The sequence below is a fragment of the Cherax quadricarinatus genome, unplaced genomic scaffold, assembly GCF_038502225.1.
Source record: "Cherax quadricarinatus isolate ZL_2023a unplaced genomic scaffold, ASM3850222v1 Contig61, whole genome shotgun sequence".
In the NCBI taxonomy this organism is placed as follows: Eukaryota; Metazoa; Arthropoda; class Malacostraca; order Decapoda; family Parastacidae; genus Cherax; species Cherax quadricarinatus.
In genome coordinates, this window is record NW_027195087.1 from 9973 (window position 1) to 26113 (window position 16141).

Below are 16141 nucleotides of genomic sequence, written 5' to 3' on the forward strand. Positions count from 1 at the left end.
CTACAAGCTCTACATTCCAAAGCTCTACACACTACTAAGCTCTACACTTCAAGCGTCTAATGTACGAGGCTGTACTTGCGATAGCTCTACCTGGAGTGGAAGGTAAAGCTCTACACAGAGTGAAAAATAAATTGACAAAACTCTATACCTATTAGAACATGACTCAGCAAAGCTCTACAAGACAAAACTCTGCTTAGATTTAAGCCTAACTTAAATCTCTACGTATATTAAGAAAGCAAAGCTCTACACAAATAAAAAAGAACTTAAGAAAGCTCTACATATATTAAAGACAAGTTAGCAAAGCTCTACACGACAAAACTCTACACAGAGAAACCTAAAACAAGAAAGCTCTAAACATTAAAACCTAACTGAAAACTCTATACATATTAAAACCTATCTTAAGGAAACTCTAAAAGTCAGAGCTCCAGATTCCAGAGCTCTTTAAGCCAGGCCTCCAGAGCTCTACAAGCCAGAGCTCGAGGCCACAGCTCTACAAGCCAGAGCTCCAGATTCCAGAGCTCTTAAAGACAGACCTCCAGAGCTCTACAAGCCAGACCTTGAGGCCAGAGCTCTACAAGCCAGAGCTCCAGAGGCCAGAGCTCCTGAGGCCACAGCTCGAGGCCAGAGCTCTACAAGCCAGAGCTCCAATGGCCAGAACTCTACAAGCCAGAGCTCCATAGGCCAGAACTCTACAAGCCAGAGATCCATAGGCCAGAACTCTACAAGCCAGAGATCCATAGGCCAGAACTCTACAAGCCAGAGATCCATAGGCCAGAACTCTACAAGCCAGAGCTCCAGAGGCCAGAGCTCCAGAGGCCAGAACTCTACAAACCAGAGCTCTACAAGCCAGAGCTCTACCGGCCAGAGATGCACCCACCTTAAAGGTATAAGTGCCGGGCTTAACGTCGGTAATATCGATCCACTGACAGTCAATGTTGTAAGCGTAAGTGTCGGTACAGCCGGGACTGATCCCCTGATCACCGTAGTTAGCACACTTGAACACTGGTGACACCCCCGGCAGGCAGTTGTTGTCCTCCAGGCAGAAAGATGCCTTATGTCCCTCTGCTATACGGCTGCCCGAGGCATCAATGATGTCGTAGTGGGCAAATACCTCCATACTGTGGTAGTGCCTGGGGGGGGGTAGAGCTTTAGTGGGGGACTCTACTTACACACCACCAGACTCTACTTACACTCCACCAGACTCTACTTACACACCACCAGACTCTGCTTACACTCCACCAGACTCTGCTTACACACCACCAGACTCTGCTTACACTCCACCAGACTCTGCTTACACTCCACCAGACTCTGCTTACACTCCACCAGACTCTGCTTACACTCCACCAGACTCTGCTTACACTCCACCAGACTCTGCTTACACTCCACCAGACTCTACTTACACACCACCAGACTCTGCTTACACTCCACCAGACTCTGCTTACACTTCACCAGACTCTGCTTACACTCCACCAGACTCTGCCTACACACCACCAGACTCTGCTTACACTCCACCAGACTCTGCTTACACTCCACCAGACTCTGCTTACACTCCACCAGACTCTGCTTACACTCCACCAGACTCTACTTACACACCACCAGACTCTGCTTACACACCACCAGACTCTGCTTACACTCCACCAGACTCTGCTTACACTCCACCAGACTCTGCTTACACTCCACCAGACTCTGCTTACACACCACCAGACTCTGCTTACACACCACCAGACTCTGCTTACACTCCACCAGACTCTGCTTACACTCCACCAGACTCTACTTACACTCCACCAGACTCTGCTTACACTCCACCAGACTCTGCTTACACTCCACCAGACTCTGCTTACACTCCACCAGACTCTGCTTACATACCACCAGACTCTACTTACACACCACCAGACTCTGCTTACACTCCACCAGACTCTGCTTACACTCCACCAGACTCTGCTTACACACCACCAGACTCTGCTTACACACCACCAGACTCTACTTACACACCACCAGACTCTGCTTACACACCACCAGACTCTGCTTACACACCACCAGACTCTGCTTACACTCCACCAGACTCTGCTTACACACCACCAGACTCTACTTACACTCCACCAGACTCTACTTACACACCACCAGACTCTGCTTACACTCCACCAGACTCTGCTTACACACCACCAGACTCTGCTTACACACCACCAGACTCTGCTTACACACCACCAGACTCTGCTTACACTCCACCAGACTCTGCTTACACACCACCAGACTCTGCTTACACACCACCAGACTCTGCTTACACTCCACCAGACTCTACTTACACACCACCAGACTCTACTTACACACCACCAGACACTACTTACACTCCACCAGACTCTGCTTACACTCCACCAGACTCTGCTTACACACCACCAGACTCTGCTTACACTCCACCAGACTCTGCTTACACTCCACCAGACTCTGCTTACACTCCACCAGATTGTGCTTACACACCACCAGACTCTGCTTACACTCCACCAGACTCTGCTTACACTCCACCAGATTGTGCTTACACACCACCAGACTCTGCTTACACTCCACCAGACTCTACTTACACACCACCAGACTCTGCTTACACACCACCAGACTCTGCTTACACACCACCAGACTCTGCTTACACTCCACCAGACACTGCTTACACTCCACCAGACTCTACTTACACTCCACCAGACTCTGCTTACACACCACCAGACTCTACTTACACACCAAACTCTACTTACACACCACCAGACTCTACTTACACACACACAAGTCTCTACTTACACACCACCAGACTCTACTTACACACACACCAAACTCTACTTACACACCACCAGACTCTGCTTACACACCACCAGACTCTGCTTACACTCCACCAGACTCTACTTACACACCACCAGGCTCTACTTACACACCACCAGACTCTACTTACACACCACCAGACTCTACTTACACACCACCAGACTCTACTTACACTCCACCAGACTCTACTTACACACCACCAGGCTCTACTTACACACACCAGACTCTACTTACACACACCAGACTCTACTTACACACCACCAGACTCTACTTACACACCACCAGACTCTACTTACACACCACCAGACTCTACTTACACACACCAGACTCTACTTACACACCACCAGACTCTTCTTACACACCACCAGACTCTACTTACACACACCAGACTCTACTTACACACCACCAGACTCTTCTTACACACCACCAGACTCTTCTTACACACCACCAGACTCTACTTACACACACCAGACTCTACTTACACACCACCAGACTCTTCTTACACACCACCAGACTCTACTTACGCACCACCAGACTCTTCTTACACACCACCAAACTCTACTTATACACAACCAATCTCTACTTACACACCACAAAACTCTACTTACACACCACCAGACTCTACTTACACACCACCAAACTCTACTTACACACCACCAAATTCTTCTTACACACCACAAGACTCTACTTACACACCGCCAGACTCTACTTACACACCACCAAACTCTACTTACACACCACCAAATTCTTCTTACACACCACCAGACTCTAGTTACACACCACCAGACTCTACTTACACACCACCAAACTCTACTTACACACAACGAAACTCTACTTACACACCACCAAACTCTACTTACACACCACCAGACTCTACTTTCACACCACCAAACTCTACTTACACACCACCAGACTCTATTTACACACCACCAAACTCTACTTACACACCACCAGACTCTACTTTCACACCACCAAACTCTACTTACACACCACCAGGCTCTATTTACACACCACCAAACTCTACTTACACACCACCAGACTCTACTTACACACCACCAGACTCTACTTACACACCACCAGACTCTGCTTACACTCAACCAGACTCTGCTTACACTCGACCAGACTCTACTTACACTCCACCAGACTCTGCTTACACTCCACCAGACTCTGCTTACACTCGACCAGACTCTACTTACACTCCACCAGACTCTGCTTACACACCACCAGACTCTACTTACACACACGTCAGACTCTACTTACACACCAAACTCTACTTACACACCACCAGACTCTACTTACACACACATCAGAGTCTACTTACACACCAAACTCTACTTACACACCACCAGGCTCTACTTACACACACCAGACTCTACTTACACACCACCAGACTCTTCTTACACACCACCAGACTCTACTTACGCAACACCAGACTCTTCTTACACACCACCAAACTCTACTTATACACCAACAAGCTCTACTTACACACCACCAGACTCTTCTTACACACCACCAGACTCTACTTACGCACCACCAGACTCTTCTTACACACCACCAAACTCTTCTTACACACCACCAGACTCTACTTACACACCACCAGACTCTACTTACACACCACGAAACTCTACTTACACACCACCAGACTCTTCTTACACACCACCAGACTCTACTTACACACCACCAAACTCTACTTACACACCACCAGACTCTACTTACACACCACCAAACTCTACTTACACACCACCAGACTCTACTTACACACCACCAAACTCTACTTACACACCACCAGACTCTACTTACACACCACCAGACTCTACTTACACACCACCAGACTCTACTTACACGCACCAGACTCTACTCACACTCCAGACTCTACTTACACACCACCAAACTCTACTTACACACCATCAGACTCTACATACACACCACCAAACTCTACTTACACACCACCAGACTCTACTTACACACACCAGACTCTACTTACACGCACCAGACTCTACTCACACTCCAGACTCTACTTACACACCACCAAACTCTACTTACACACCATCAGACTCTACATACACACCACCAAACTCTACTTACACACCACCAGACTCTACTTACACACACCAGACTCTACTTACACGCACCAGACTCTACTCACACTCCAGACTCTACTTACACACCACCAGACTCTACTTACACACCACCAAACTCTACTTACACACAATCAAACTCTACTTACACACCACCAGGCTCTACTTACACACCACCAAACTCTACTTACACACAATCAAACTCTACTTACACACCACCAGACTCTACTTACATGTGACAGGCGTGCCAGATCCAATATTGCTTGGGCAAGAAGGGCCTAAAGGCCTCGTCTCCCTGATTGACTATCCTGGCTGTGAACCTGAGTAGTCTCCTGGTCTCCAGGTGCCAGCCATACCCACTGTCCTGGAGGTAAAGTAGAGTTAAGAGAGTCTCCTGGTCTCCAGGTGCCAGTTATAACCGCTGTCCTGGAGGTAAAGTAGAGTTAAGAGAGTCTCCTGGTCTCCAGGTGCCAGCCATACCCACTGTCCTGGAGGTAAAGTAGAGTTAAGAGAGTCTCCTGGTCTCCAGGTGCCAGCCATAACCGCTGTCCTGGAGGTAAAGTAGAGTTAAGAGAGTCTCCTGGTCTCCAGGTGCCAGCCATAACCACTGTCCTGAAGGTAAAGTAGAGTTAAGAGAGTCTCCTGGTCTCCAGGTGCCTGCCATAACCACTGTCCTGGAGGTAAAGTAGAGTTAAGAGAGTCTCCTGGTCTCCAGGTGCCAGCCATAACCGCTGTCCTGGAGGTAAAGTAGAATTAAGAGAGTCTCCTGGTCTCCAGGTGCCAGCCATAACCGCTGTCCTGGAGGTAAAGTAGAGTTAAGAGAGTCTCCTGGTCTCCAGGTGCCAGCCATAACCGCTGTCCTGGAGGTAAAGTAGAGTTAAGAGAGTCTCCTGGTCTCCAGGTGCCAGCCATAACCGCTGTCCTGGAGGTAAAGTAGAGTTAAGAGAGTCTCCTGGTCTCCAGGTGCCTGCCATAACCACTGTCCTGGAGGTAAAGTAGAGTTAAGAGAGTCTCCTGGTCTCCAGGTGCCTGCCATAACCACTGTCCTGGAGGTAAAGTAGAGTTAAGAGAGTCTCCTGGTCTCCAGGTGCCTGCCATAACCACTGTCCTGGAGGTAAAGTAGAGTTAAGAGAGTTTCCTGGTCTCCAGGTGCCAGCCATAACCTCTGTCCTGGAGGTAAAGTAGAGTTAAGAGAGTCTCCTGGTCTCCAGGTGCCTGCCATAACCACTGTCCTGGAGGTAAAGTAGAGTTAAGAGAGTCTCCTGGTCTCCAGGTGCCTGCCATAACCACTGTCCTGGAGGTAAAGTAGAGTTAAGAGAGTCTCCTGGTCTCCAGGTGCCTACCATAACCACTGTCCTGGAGGTAAAGTAGAGTTAAGAGAGTCTCCTGGTCTCCAGGTGCCAGCCATAACCTCTGTCCTGGAGGTAAAGTAGAGTTAAGAGAGTCTCCTGGTCTCCAGGTGCCTGCCATAACCACTGTCCTGGAGGTAAAGTAGAGTTAAGAGAGTCTCCTGGTCTCCAGGTGCCAGCCATAACCTCTGTCCTGGAGGTAAAGTAGAGTTAAGAGAGTCTCCTGGTCTCCAGGTGCCAGCCATAACCGCTGTCCTGGAGGTAAAGTAGAGTTAAGAGAGTCTCCTGGTCTCCAGGTGCCAGCCATAACCGCTGTCCTGGAGGTAAAGTAGAGTTAAGAGAGTCTCCTGGTCTCCAGGTGCCAGCCATAACCTCTGTCCTGGAGGTAAAGTAGAGTTAAGAGAGTCTCCTGGTCTCCAGGTGCCAGCCATAACCACTGTCCTGGAGGTAAAGTAGAGTTAAGAGAGTCTCCTGGTCTCCATGTGCCAGCCATAACCACTGTCCTGGAGGTAAAGTAGAGTTAAGAGAGTCTCCTGGTCTCCAGGTGCCAGCCATAACCGCTGTCCTGGAGGTAAAGTAGAGTTAAGAGAGTCTCCTGGTCTCCAGGTGCCAGCCATAACCTCTGTCCTGGAGGTAAAGTAGAGTTAAGAGAGTCTCCTGGTCTCCAGGTGCCAGCCATAACCGCTGTCCTGGAGGTAAAGTAGAGTTAAGAGAGTCTCCTGGTCTCCAGGTGCCAGCCATAACCACTGTCCTGGAGGTAAAGTAGAGTTAAGAGAGTCTCCTGGTCTCCAGGTGCCAGCCATAACCGCTGTCCTGGAGGTAAAGTAGAGTTAAGAGAGTCTCCTGGTCTCCAGGTGCCAGCCATAACCGCTATCCTGGAGGTAAAGTAGAGTTAAGAGAGTCTCCTGGTCTCCAGGTGCCAGCCATAACCGCTGTCCTGGAGGTAAAGTAGAGTTAAGAGAGTCTCCTGGTCTCCAGGTGCCAGCCATAACCGCTGTCCTGGAGGTAAAGTAGAGTTAAGAGAGTCTCCTGGTCTCCAGGTGCCAGCCATAACCGCTGTCCTGGAGATAAAGTAGAGTTAAGAGAGTCTCCTGGTCTCCAGGTGCCAGCCATAACCACTGTCCTGGAGATAAAGTAGAGTTAAGAGAGTCTCCTGGTCTCCAGGTGCCAGCCATAACCACTGTCCTGGAGGTAAAGTAGAGTTAAGAGAGTCTCCTGGTCTCCAGGTGCCAGCCATAACCGCTGTCCTGGAGGTAAAGTAGAGTTAAGAGAGTCTCCTGGTCTCCAGGTGCCAGCCATAACCACTGTCCTGGAGGTAAAGTAGAGTTAAGAGAGTCTCCTGGTCTCCAGGTGCCAGCCATAACCACTGTCCTGGAGGTAAAGTAGAGTTAAGAGAGTCTCCTGGTCTCCAGGTGCCAGCCATAACCGCTGTCCTGGAGGTAAAGTAGAGTTAAGAGAGTCTCCTGGTCTCCAGGTGCCAGCCATAACCTCTGTCCTGGAGGTAAAGTAGAGTTAAGAGAGTCTCCTGGTCTCCAGGTGCCAGCCATAACCGCTGTCCTGGAGGTAAAGTAGAGTTAAGAGAGTCTCCTGGTCTCCAGGTGCCAGCCATAACCACTGTCCTGGAGGTAAAGTAGAGTTAAGAGAGTCTCCTGGTCTCCAGGTGCCAGCCATAACCGCTGTCCTGGAGGTAAAGTAGAGTTAAGAGAGTCTCCTGGTCTCCAGGTGCCAGCCATAACCGCTATCCTGGAGGTAAAGTAGAGTTAAGAGAGTCTCCTGGTCTCCAGGTGCCAGCCATAACCGCTGTCCTGGAGGTAAAGTAGAGTTAAGAGAGTCTCCTGGTCTCCAGGTGCCAGCCATAACCGCTGTCCTGGAGGTAAAGTAGAGTTAAGAGAGTCTCCTGGTCTCCAGGTGCCAGCCATAACCGCTGTCCTGGAGATAAAGTAGAGTTAAGAGAGTCTCCTGGTCTCCAGGTGCCAGCCATAACCACCGTCCTGGAGATAAAGTAGAGTTAAGAGAGTCTCCTGGTCTCCAGGTGCCTGCCATAACCACTGTCCTGGAGGTAAAGTAGAGTTAAGAGAGTCTCCTGGTCTCCAGGTGCCTACCATAACCACTGTCCTGGAGGTAAAGTAGAGTTAAGAGAGTCTCCTGGTCTCCAGGTGCCAGCCATAACCTCTGTCCTGGAGGTAAAGTAGAGTTAAGAGAGTCTCCTGGTCTCCAGGTGCCTGCCATAACCACTGTCCTGGAGGTAAAGTAGAGTTAAGAGAGTCTCCTGGTCTCCAGGTGCCAGCCATAACCTCTGTCCTGGAGGTAAAGTAGAGTTAAGAGAGTCTCCTGGTCTCCAGGTGCCAGCCATAACCGCTGTCCTGGAGGTAAAGTAGAGTTAAGAGAGTCTCCTGGTCTCCAAGTGCCAGCCATAACCACTGTCCTGGAGGTAAAGTAGAGTTAAGAGAGTCTCCTGGTCTCCAGGTGCCAGCCATAACCACTGTCCTGGAGGTAAAGTAGAGTTAAGAGAGTCTCCTGGTCTCCAGGTGCCAGCCATAACCGCTGTCCTGGAGGTAAAGTAGAGTTAAGAGAGTCTCCTGGTCTCCAGGTGCCAGCCATAACCGCTGTCCTGGAGGTAAAGTAGAGTTAAGAGAGTCTCCTGGTCTCCAGGTGCCAGCCATAACCTCTGTCCTGGAGGTAAAGTAGAGTTAAGAGAGTCTCCTGGTCTCCAGGTGCCAGCCATAACCACTGTCCTGGAGGTAAAGTAGAGTTAAGAGAGTCTCCTGGTCTCCATGTGCCAGCCATAACCACTGTCCTGGAGGTAAAGTAGAGTTAAGAGAGTCTCCTGGTCTCCAGGTGCCAGCCATAACCGCTGTCCTGGAGGTAAAGTAGAGTTAAGAGAGTCTCCTGGTCTCCAGGTGCCAGCCATAACCTCTGTCCTGGAGGTAAAGTAGAGTTAAGAGAGTCTCCTGGTCTCCAGGTGCCAGCCATAACCGCTGTCCTGGAGGTAAAGTAGAGTTAAGAGAGTCTCCTGGTCTCCAGGTGCCAGCCATAACCACTGTCCTGGAGGTAAAGTAGAGTTAAGAGAGTCTCCTGGTCTCCAGGTGCCAGCCATAACCGCTGTCCTGGAGGTAAAGTAGAGTTAAGAGAGTCTCCTGGTCTCCAGGTGCCAGCCATAACCGCTATCCTGGAGGTAAAGTAGAGTTAAGAGAGTCTCCTGGTCTCCAGGTGCCAGCCATAACCGCTGTCCTGGAGGTAAAGTAGAGTTAAGAGAGTCTCCTGGTCTCCAGGTGCCAGCCATAACCGCTGTCCTGGAGGTAAAGTAGAGTTAAGAGAGTCTCCTGGTCTCCAGGTGCCAGCCATAACCGCTGTCCTGGAGATAAAGTAGAGTTAAGAGAGTCTCCTGGTCTCCAGGTGCCAGCCATAACCACTGTCCTGGAGATAAAGTAGAGTTAAGAGAGTCTCCTGGTCTCCAGGTGCCAGCCATAACCACTGTCCTGGAGGTAAAGTAGAGTTAACAGAGTCTCCTGGTCTCCAGGTGCCAGCCATAACCGCTGTCCTGGAGGTAAAGTAGAGTTAACAGAGTCTCCTGGTCTCCAGGTGCCAGCCATAACCACTGTCCTGGAGGTAAAGTAGAGTTAAGAGAGTCTCCTGGTCTCCAGGTGCCAGCCATAACCACTGTCCTGGAGGTAAAGTAGAGTTAAGAGAGTCTCCTGGTCTCCAGGTGCCAGCCATAACCGCTGTCCTGGAGGTAAAGTAGAGTTAAGAGAGTCTCCTGGTCTCCAGGTGCCAGCCATAACCTCTGTCCTGGAGGTAAAGTAGAGTTAAGAGAGTCTCCTGGTCTCCAGGTGCCAGCCATAACCGCTGTCCTGGAGGTAAAGTAGAGTTAAGAGAGTCTCCTGGTCTCCAGGTGCCAGCCATAACCACTGTCCTGGAGGTAAAGTAGAGTTAAGAGAGTCTCCTGGTCTCCAGGTGCCAGCCATAACCGCTGTCCTGGAGGTAAAGTAGAGTTAAGAGAGTCTCCTGGTCTCCAGGTGCCAGCCATAACCGCTATCCTGGAGGTAAAGTAGAGTTAAGAGAGTCTCCTGGTCTCCAGGTGCCAGCCATAACCGCTGTCCTGGAGGTAAAGTAGAGTTAAGAGAGTCTCCTGGTCTCCAGGTGCCAGCCATAACCGCTGTCCTGGAGGTAAAGTAGAGTTAAGAGAGTCTCCTGGTCTCCAGGTGCCAGCCATAACCGCTGTCCTGGAGATAAAGTAGAGTTAAGAGAGTCTCCTGGTCTCCAGGTGCCAGCCATAACCACCGTCCTGGAGATAAAGTAGAGTTAAGAGAGTCTCCTGGTCTCCAGGTGCCAGCCATAACCGCTGTCCTGGAGGTAAAGTAGAGTTAAGAGAGTCTCCTGGTCTCCAGGTGCCAGCCATAACCACTGTCCTGGAGATAAAGTAGAGTTAAGAAAGTCTCCTGGTCTCCAGGTGCCAGCCATAACCGCTGTCCTGGAGGTAAAGTAGAGTTAAGAGAGTCTCCTGGTCTCCAGGTGCCAGCCATAACCACTGTCCTGGAGATAAAGTAGAGTTAAGAAAGTCTCCTGGTCTCCAGGTGCCAGCCATAACCGCTGTCCTGGAGGTAAAGTAGAGTTAAGAGAGTCTCCTGGTCTCCAGGTGCCAGCCATAACCACTGTCCTGGAGATAAAGTAGAGTTAAGAAAGTCTCCTGGTCTCCAGGTGCCAGCCATAACCGCTGTCCTGGAGGTAAAGTAGAGTTAAGAGAGTCTCCTGGTCTCCAGGTGCCAGCCATAACCACTGTCCTGGAGATAAAGTAGAGTTAAGAGAGTCTCCTGGTCTCCAGGTGCCAGCCATAACCGCTGTCCTGGAGGTAAAGTAGAGTTAAGAGAGTCTCCTGGTCTCCAGGTGCCAGCCATAACCGCTGTCCTGGAGGTAGAGTTAAGACATTATACTGAAGGTTAAAGCAGAGTTAAGATACCTCCAGCTTACTCTACAAGCTCTCTAAAGGCTCCCCACAGCTTCAGCTTACTCTACAAGCTCTCTAAAGGCTCCCCACAGCTTCAGCTTACTCTACAAGCTCTCTAAAGGCTCCCCACAGCTTCAGCTTACTCTACAAGCTCTCTAAAGGCTCCCCACAGCTTCAGCTTACTCTACAAGCTCTCTAAAGGCTCCCCACAGCTTCAGCTTACTCTACAAGCTCTCTAAAGGCGCCCCACAGCTTCAGCTTACTCTACAAGCTCTCTAAAGGCTCCCCACAGCTTCAGCTTACTCTACAAGCTCTCTAAAGGCTCCCCACAGCTTCAGCTTACTCTACAAGCTCTCTAAAGGCTCCCCACAGCTTCAGCTTACTCTACAAGCTCTCTAAAGGCTCCCCACAGCTTCATCTTACTCTACAAGCTTCTTAAAGCTGCCAAAAGTTCCAGCTTACCTGAACTTTGCTTGCGGAACCTGCCAGGCAGTTCTCTTCCATGGCACACTGCAGAAAGAAGAGTTGTTTGTCCTCCAGGTGAGCTGACCTGGAGAGCTCTATGTGGTCTGGCACCAGGTCTGCCATCTCTGTGGGTATAGTGGGAGATCAGGGGGTCAGTCCCTTAGTCTTGATAGTAGGGAGTCAGTCACTGGGTCTTGATAGTAGGGGTCAGTCACTGGGTCTTGATAGTAGGGGTCAGTCACTGGGTCTTGATAGCAGGGGTCAGTCTGTCAGTTTTCATAGTGGAGGACAGTCCCTTAGTCTTAGAGGTTCAGTACCTCATTGTTATAAATATACCAACTTATAACCAACTTACAGTCAATTTAGAGTCTAACTTAGTCTACTTACTCCCCACACAGGTGACTCCAGCAATGTTGGGATCTGGCGCTGGGTCTGGACAGAAGACGTCACCAACACGGTCATGTAAGCACTGATCCAGTGACTCCTCGTTGCCGGTACACTTCACTCCACTGATCACTATCTCTGACTTGTTCCCTCCGAAGTATCCTGTCAGAGGATTCCCTGTGAGTTGGGTGGGTCTGGAGGGGTTGTAGGAGGTAGATAGGGATATATTCTAGGTGTCACGGAGTGTGTGGTATGGAGAGGTGACATCACAACAGAAAGTAGGGGCCCCTCAGGAGAGAGGAATCGCTTTTCTGATAGTAACAGATTTATTTTCAAATTCTAGGGGTCAGGGAGTTCTAGAAGTAGGTAGGGGGTGTTCTAGGAGTCAAGGGTTCCATGAGGGAGGTGGGAGAGTGTTCTAGGGGTCAGGAGATACTAGGAGTAAGGTAACAGAGTGTTCTAGGAATCAGGGGGTTCGAGGACGAAGGTAGGGGGTGTTCTAGGAGTCAAGGGTTCCATGAGGGAGGTGGGAGAGTGTTCTAGGGGTCAGGAGATACTAGGGGTAAGGTAACAGAGTGTTCTAGGAATCAGGGGGTTCGAGGACGAAGGTAGGGGGTGTTCTAGGGGTCAAGGGTTCCATGAGGGAGGTGGGAGAGTGTTCTAGGGGTCAGGAGATACTAGGAGTAAGGTAACAGAGTGTTCTATCAATCAGGGGGTTCGAGGACGAAGGTAGGGGGTGTTCTAGGGGTCACGGGAGTTCAAGGAAAGAGGTAGGGGAGTGTTCTTGGGTTCAGGGGGTTTCCAAGAAGGGGGTAAGGGGCTCTAGCGTCGTGGGGTGTCAGGTACTGGAGGTGACATCACCACAGGGGGCCCTAGAAAGAGGGGAAGTGCTGTTTCTATTGATATTTTGGAAGTGACTGATTGATGTAGCAGTTGATGTTAGAACTCTTATATCCTCACTGTCATACACAAACACACATACACTGCCCTCAAACACATATACACTGCCCTCAAACACACATACACTGCCCTCAAACACACATACACTGGCCTCAAACACACATACATTCCCCTCAAACACACATACACTGCCCTCAAACACACATACACTGCCCTCAAACACACATACACTGCCTCAAACACACATACACTGCCCTCAAACACACATACACTGCCCTCAAACACACATACACTGGCCTCAAACACACATACACTGCCTCAAACACACATACACTGCCCTCAAACACACATACATTGCCCTCAAACACACAAACACAGCCCTCAAACACACATACACTGCCCTCAAACACACATACACTGCCTCAAACACACATACACTGGCCTCAAACACACATACACTGCCCTCAAACACATACACTGCCCTCAAATACATACACTGCCCTCAAACACACATACACTGCCTCAAACACACATACACTGCCCTCAAACACACATACACTGCCCTCAAACACACATACACTGCCCTCAAACACATACACTGCCCTCAAATACATACACTGCCCTCAAACACACATACACTGCCCTCAAACACACATACACTGCCTCAAACACACATACACTGGCCTCAAACACACATACACTGCCCTCAAACACACATACACTGCCCTCAAACACATACACTGCCCTCAAATACATACACTGCCCTCAAACACACATACACTGCCCTCAAACACACATACACTGCCTCAAACACACATACACTGCCCTCAAACACACATACACTGCCCTCAAACACACATACACTGCCCTCAAACACACATACACTGCCCTCAAACACACATACACTGCCTCAAACACACATACACTGCCCTCAAACACACATACACTGCCCTCAAACACACATACACTGCCCTCAAACACACATACACTGCCCTCAAACACACATACACTGCCCTCAAACACACATACACTGCCCTCAAACACACATACACTGCCCTCAAACACACATACACTGCCCTCAAACACACATACACTGCCCTCAAACACATATACACTGCCCTCAAACACATATACACTGCCCTCAAACACACATACACTGCCTCAAACACACATACACTGCCCTCAAACACACATACACTGCCTCAAACACACATACACTGCCCTCAAACACACATACACTGCCCTCAAACACATATACACTGCCCTCAAACACATATACATTGCCCTCAAACACACATACACTGCCTCAAACACACATACACTGCCCTCAAACACACATACACTGCCTCAAACACACATACACTGCCCTAAAACACATATACACTGCCCTCAAACACACATACACAGACACACATACACTGCCCACAGACACACATACACTGCCCTCAAACACACATACACTGCCCTCAAACACACATACACTGCCCTCAAACACACATACACTGCCCTCAAACACACATACACTGCCCTCAAACACATATACACTGCCCTCAAACACATATACACTGCCCTCAAACACATATACACTGCCTCAAACACACATACACTGCCTCAAACACACATACACTGCCCTCAAACACACATACACTGCCCTCAAACACACATACACTGCCCTCAAACACACATACACTGCCCTCAAACACACATACACTGCCCTCAAACACACATACACTGCCTCAAACACACATACACTGCCCTCAAACACACATACACTGCCTCAAACACACATACACTGCCCTCAAACACACATACACTGCCCTCAAACACACATACACTGCCTCAAACACACATACACTGCCCTCAAACACACATACACTGCCTCAAACACACATACACTGCCCTCAAACACACATACACTGCCCTCAAACACACATACACTGCCCTCAAACACACATACACTGCCTCAAACACACATACACTGCCCTCAAACACACATACACTGCCTCAAACACACATACACTGCCCTCAAACACACATACACTGCCCTCAAACACACATACACTGCCCTCAAACACACATACACTGCCCTCAAAACATACATACACTGCCCTCAAACACACATACACTGCCCTCAAACACACATACACTGCCCTCAAACACACATACACTGCCCTCAAACACACATACACTGCCCTCAAACACACATACACTGCCCTCAAACACACATACACTGCCCTCAAACACACATACACTGCCCTCAAACACACATACACTGCCCTCAAACACACATACACTGCCCTCAAACACACATACACTGCCCTCAAACACACATACACTGCCTCAAACACACATACACTGCCCTCAAACACACATACACTGCCCTCAAACACACATACACTGCCCTCAAACACACATACACTGCCCTCAAACACACATACACTGCCCTCAAACACACATACACTGCCCTCAAACAAAAATACACTGCCTCAAAAACACATACACTGCCCTCAAACACACATACACTGCCCTCAAACACACATACACTGCCCTCAAACACACATACACTGCCCTCAAACACACATACACTGCCCTCAAACACACATACACTGCCCTAAAAACACACATACACTGCCCTCAAACACATATACACTGCCCTCAAACACACATACACTGCCCTCAAACACACATACACTGCCCTAAAAACACGCATACACTGCCCTCAAACACATATACACTGCCCTCAAACACATATACACTGCCTCAAACACACATACACTGCCCTCAAACATACATACACTGCCCTCAAACACATATACACTGCCTCAAACACACATACACTGCCCTCAAACACATATATATTGCCCTCAAACACGTATACACTGCCCTCAAACACACATACACTGCCTCAAACACACATACACTGCCCTCAAACACACATACACTGCCCTCAAACACATATACATTGCCCTCAAACACACATACACTGCCCTCAAACACTCAAACACACATACACTGCCCTCAAACACATATACACTGCCCTCAAACACACATACACTGCCCTCAAACACACATACACTGCCCTCAAACACACATACACTGCCCTCAAACACACATACACTGCCTCAAACACACATACACTGCCTCAAACACACATACACTGCCCTCAAACACACATACACTGCCTCAAACACACATACACTGCCTCAAACACACATACA

General features: G+C 49.3%; 1 protein-coding gene across 1 annotated transcript in view; it reads right to left on the reverse strand.

Moving 5' to 3' along the window:
* Nucleotides 1-571: 571 nt before the first annotated feature.
* Nucleotides 572-16141, reverse strand: part of LOC128701059 (Lysyl oxidase-like 2) — a 51813-nt gene continuing 36243 nt past the window's right edge. Inside the window, exons 5-8 of the mRNA XM_070079973.1 lie at nucleotides 12027-12185; nucleotides 11637-11764; nucleotides 5114-5244; nucleotides 572-1130 (exon numbers count right to left, since the gene is read on the reverse strand). Of these exons, the coding sequence (XP_069936074.1) occupies nucleotides 572-1130; nucleotides 5114-5244; nucleotides 11637-11764; nucleotides 12027-12185 (977 nt within the window). The remainder of the gene's footprint in view (nucleotides 1131-5113; nucleotides 5245-11636; nucleotides 11765-12026; nucleotides 12186-16141) is intronic.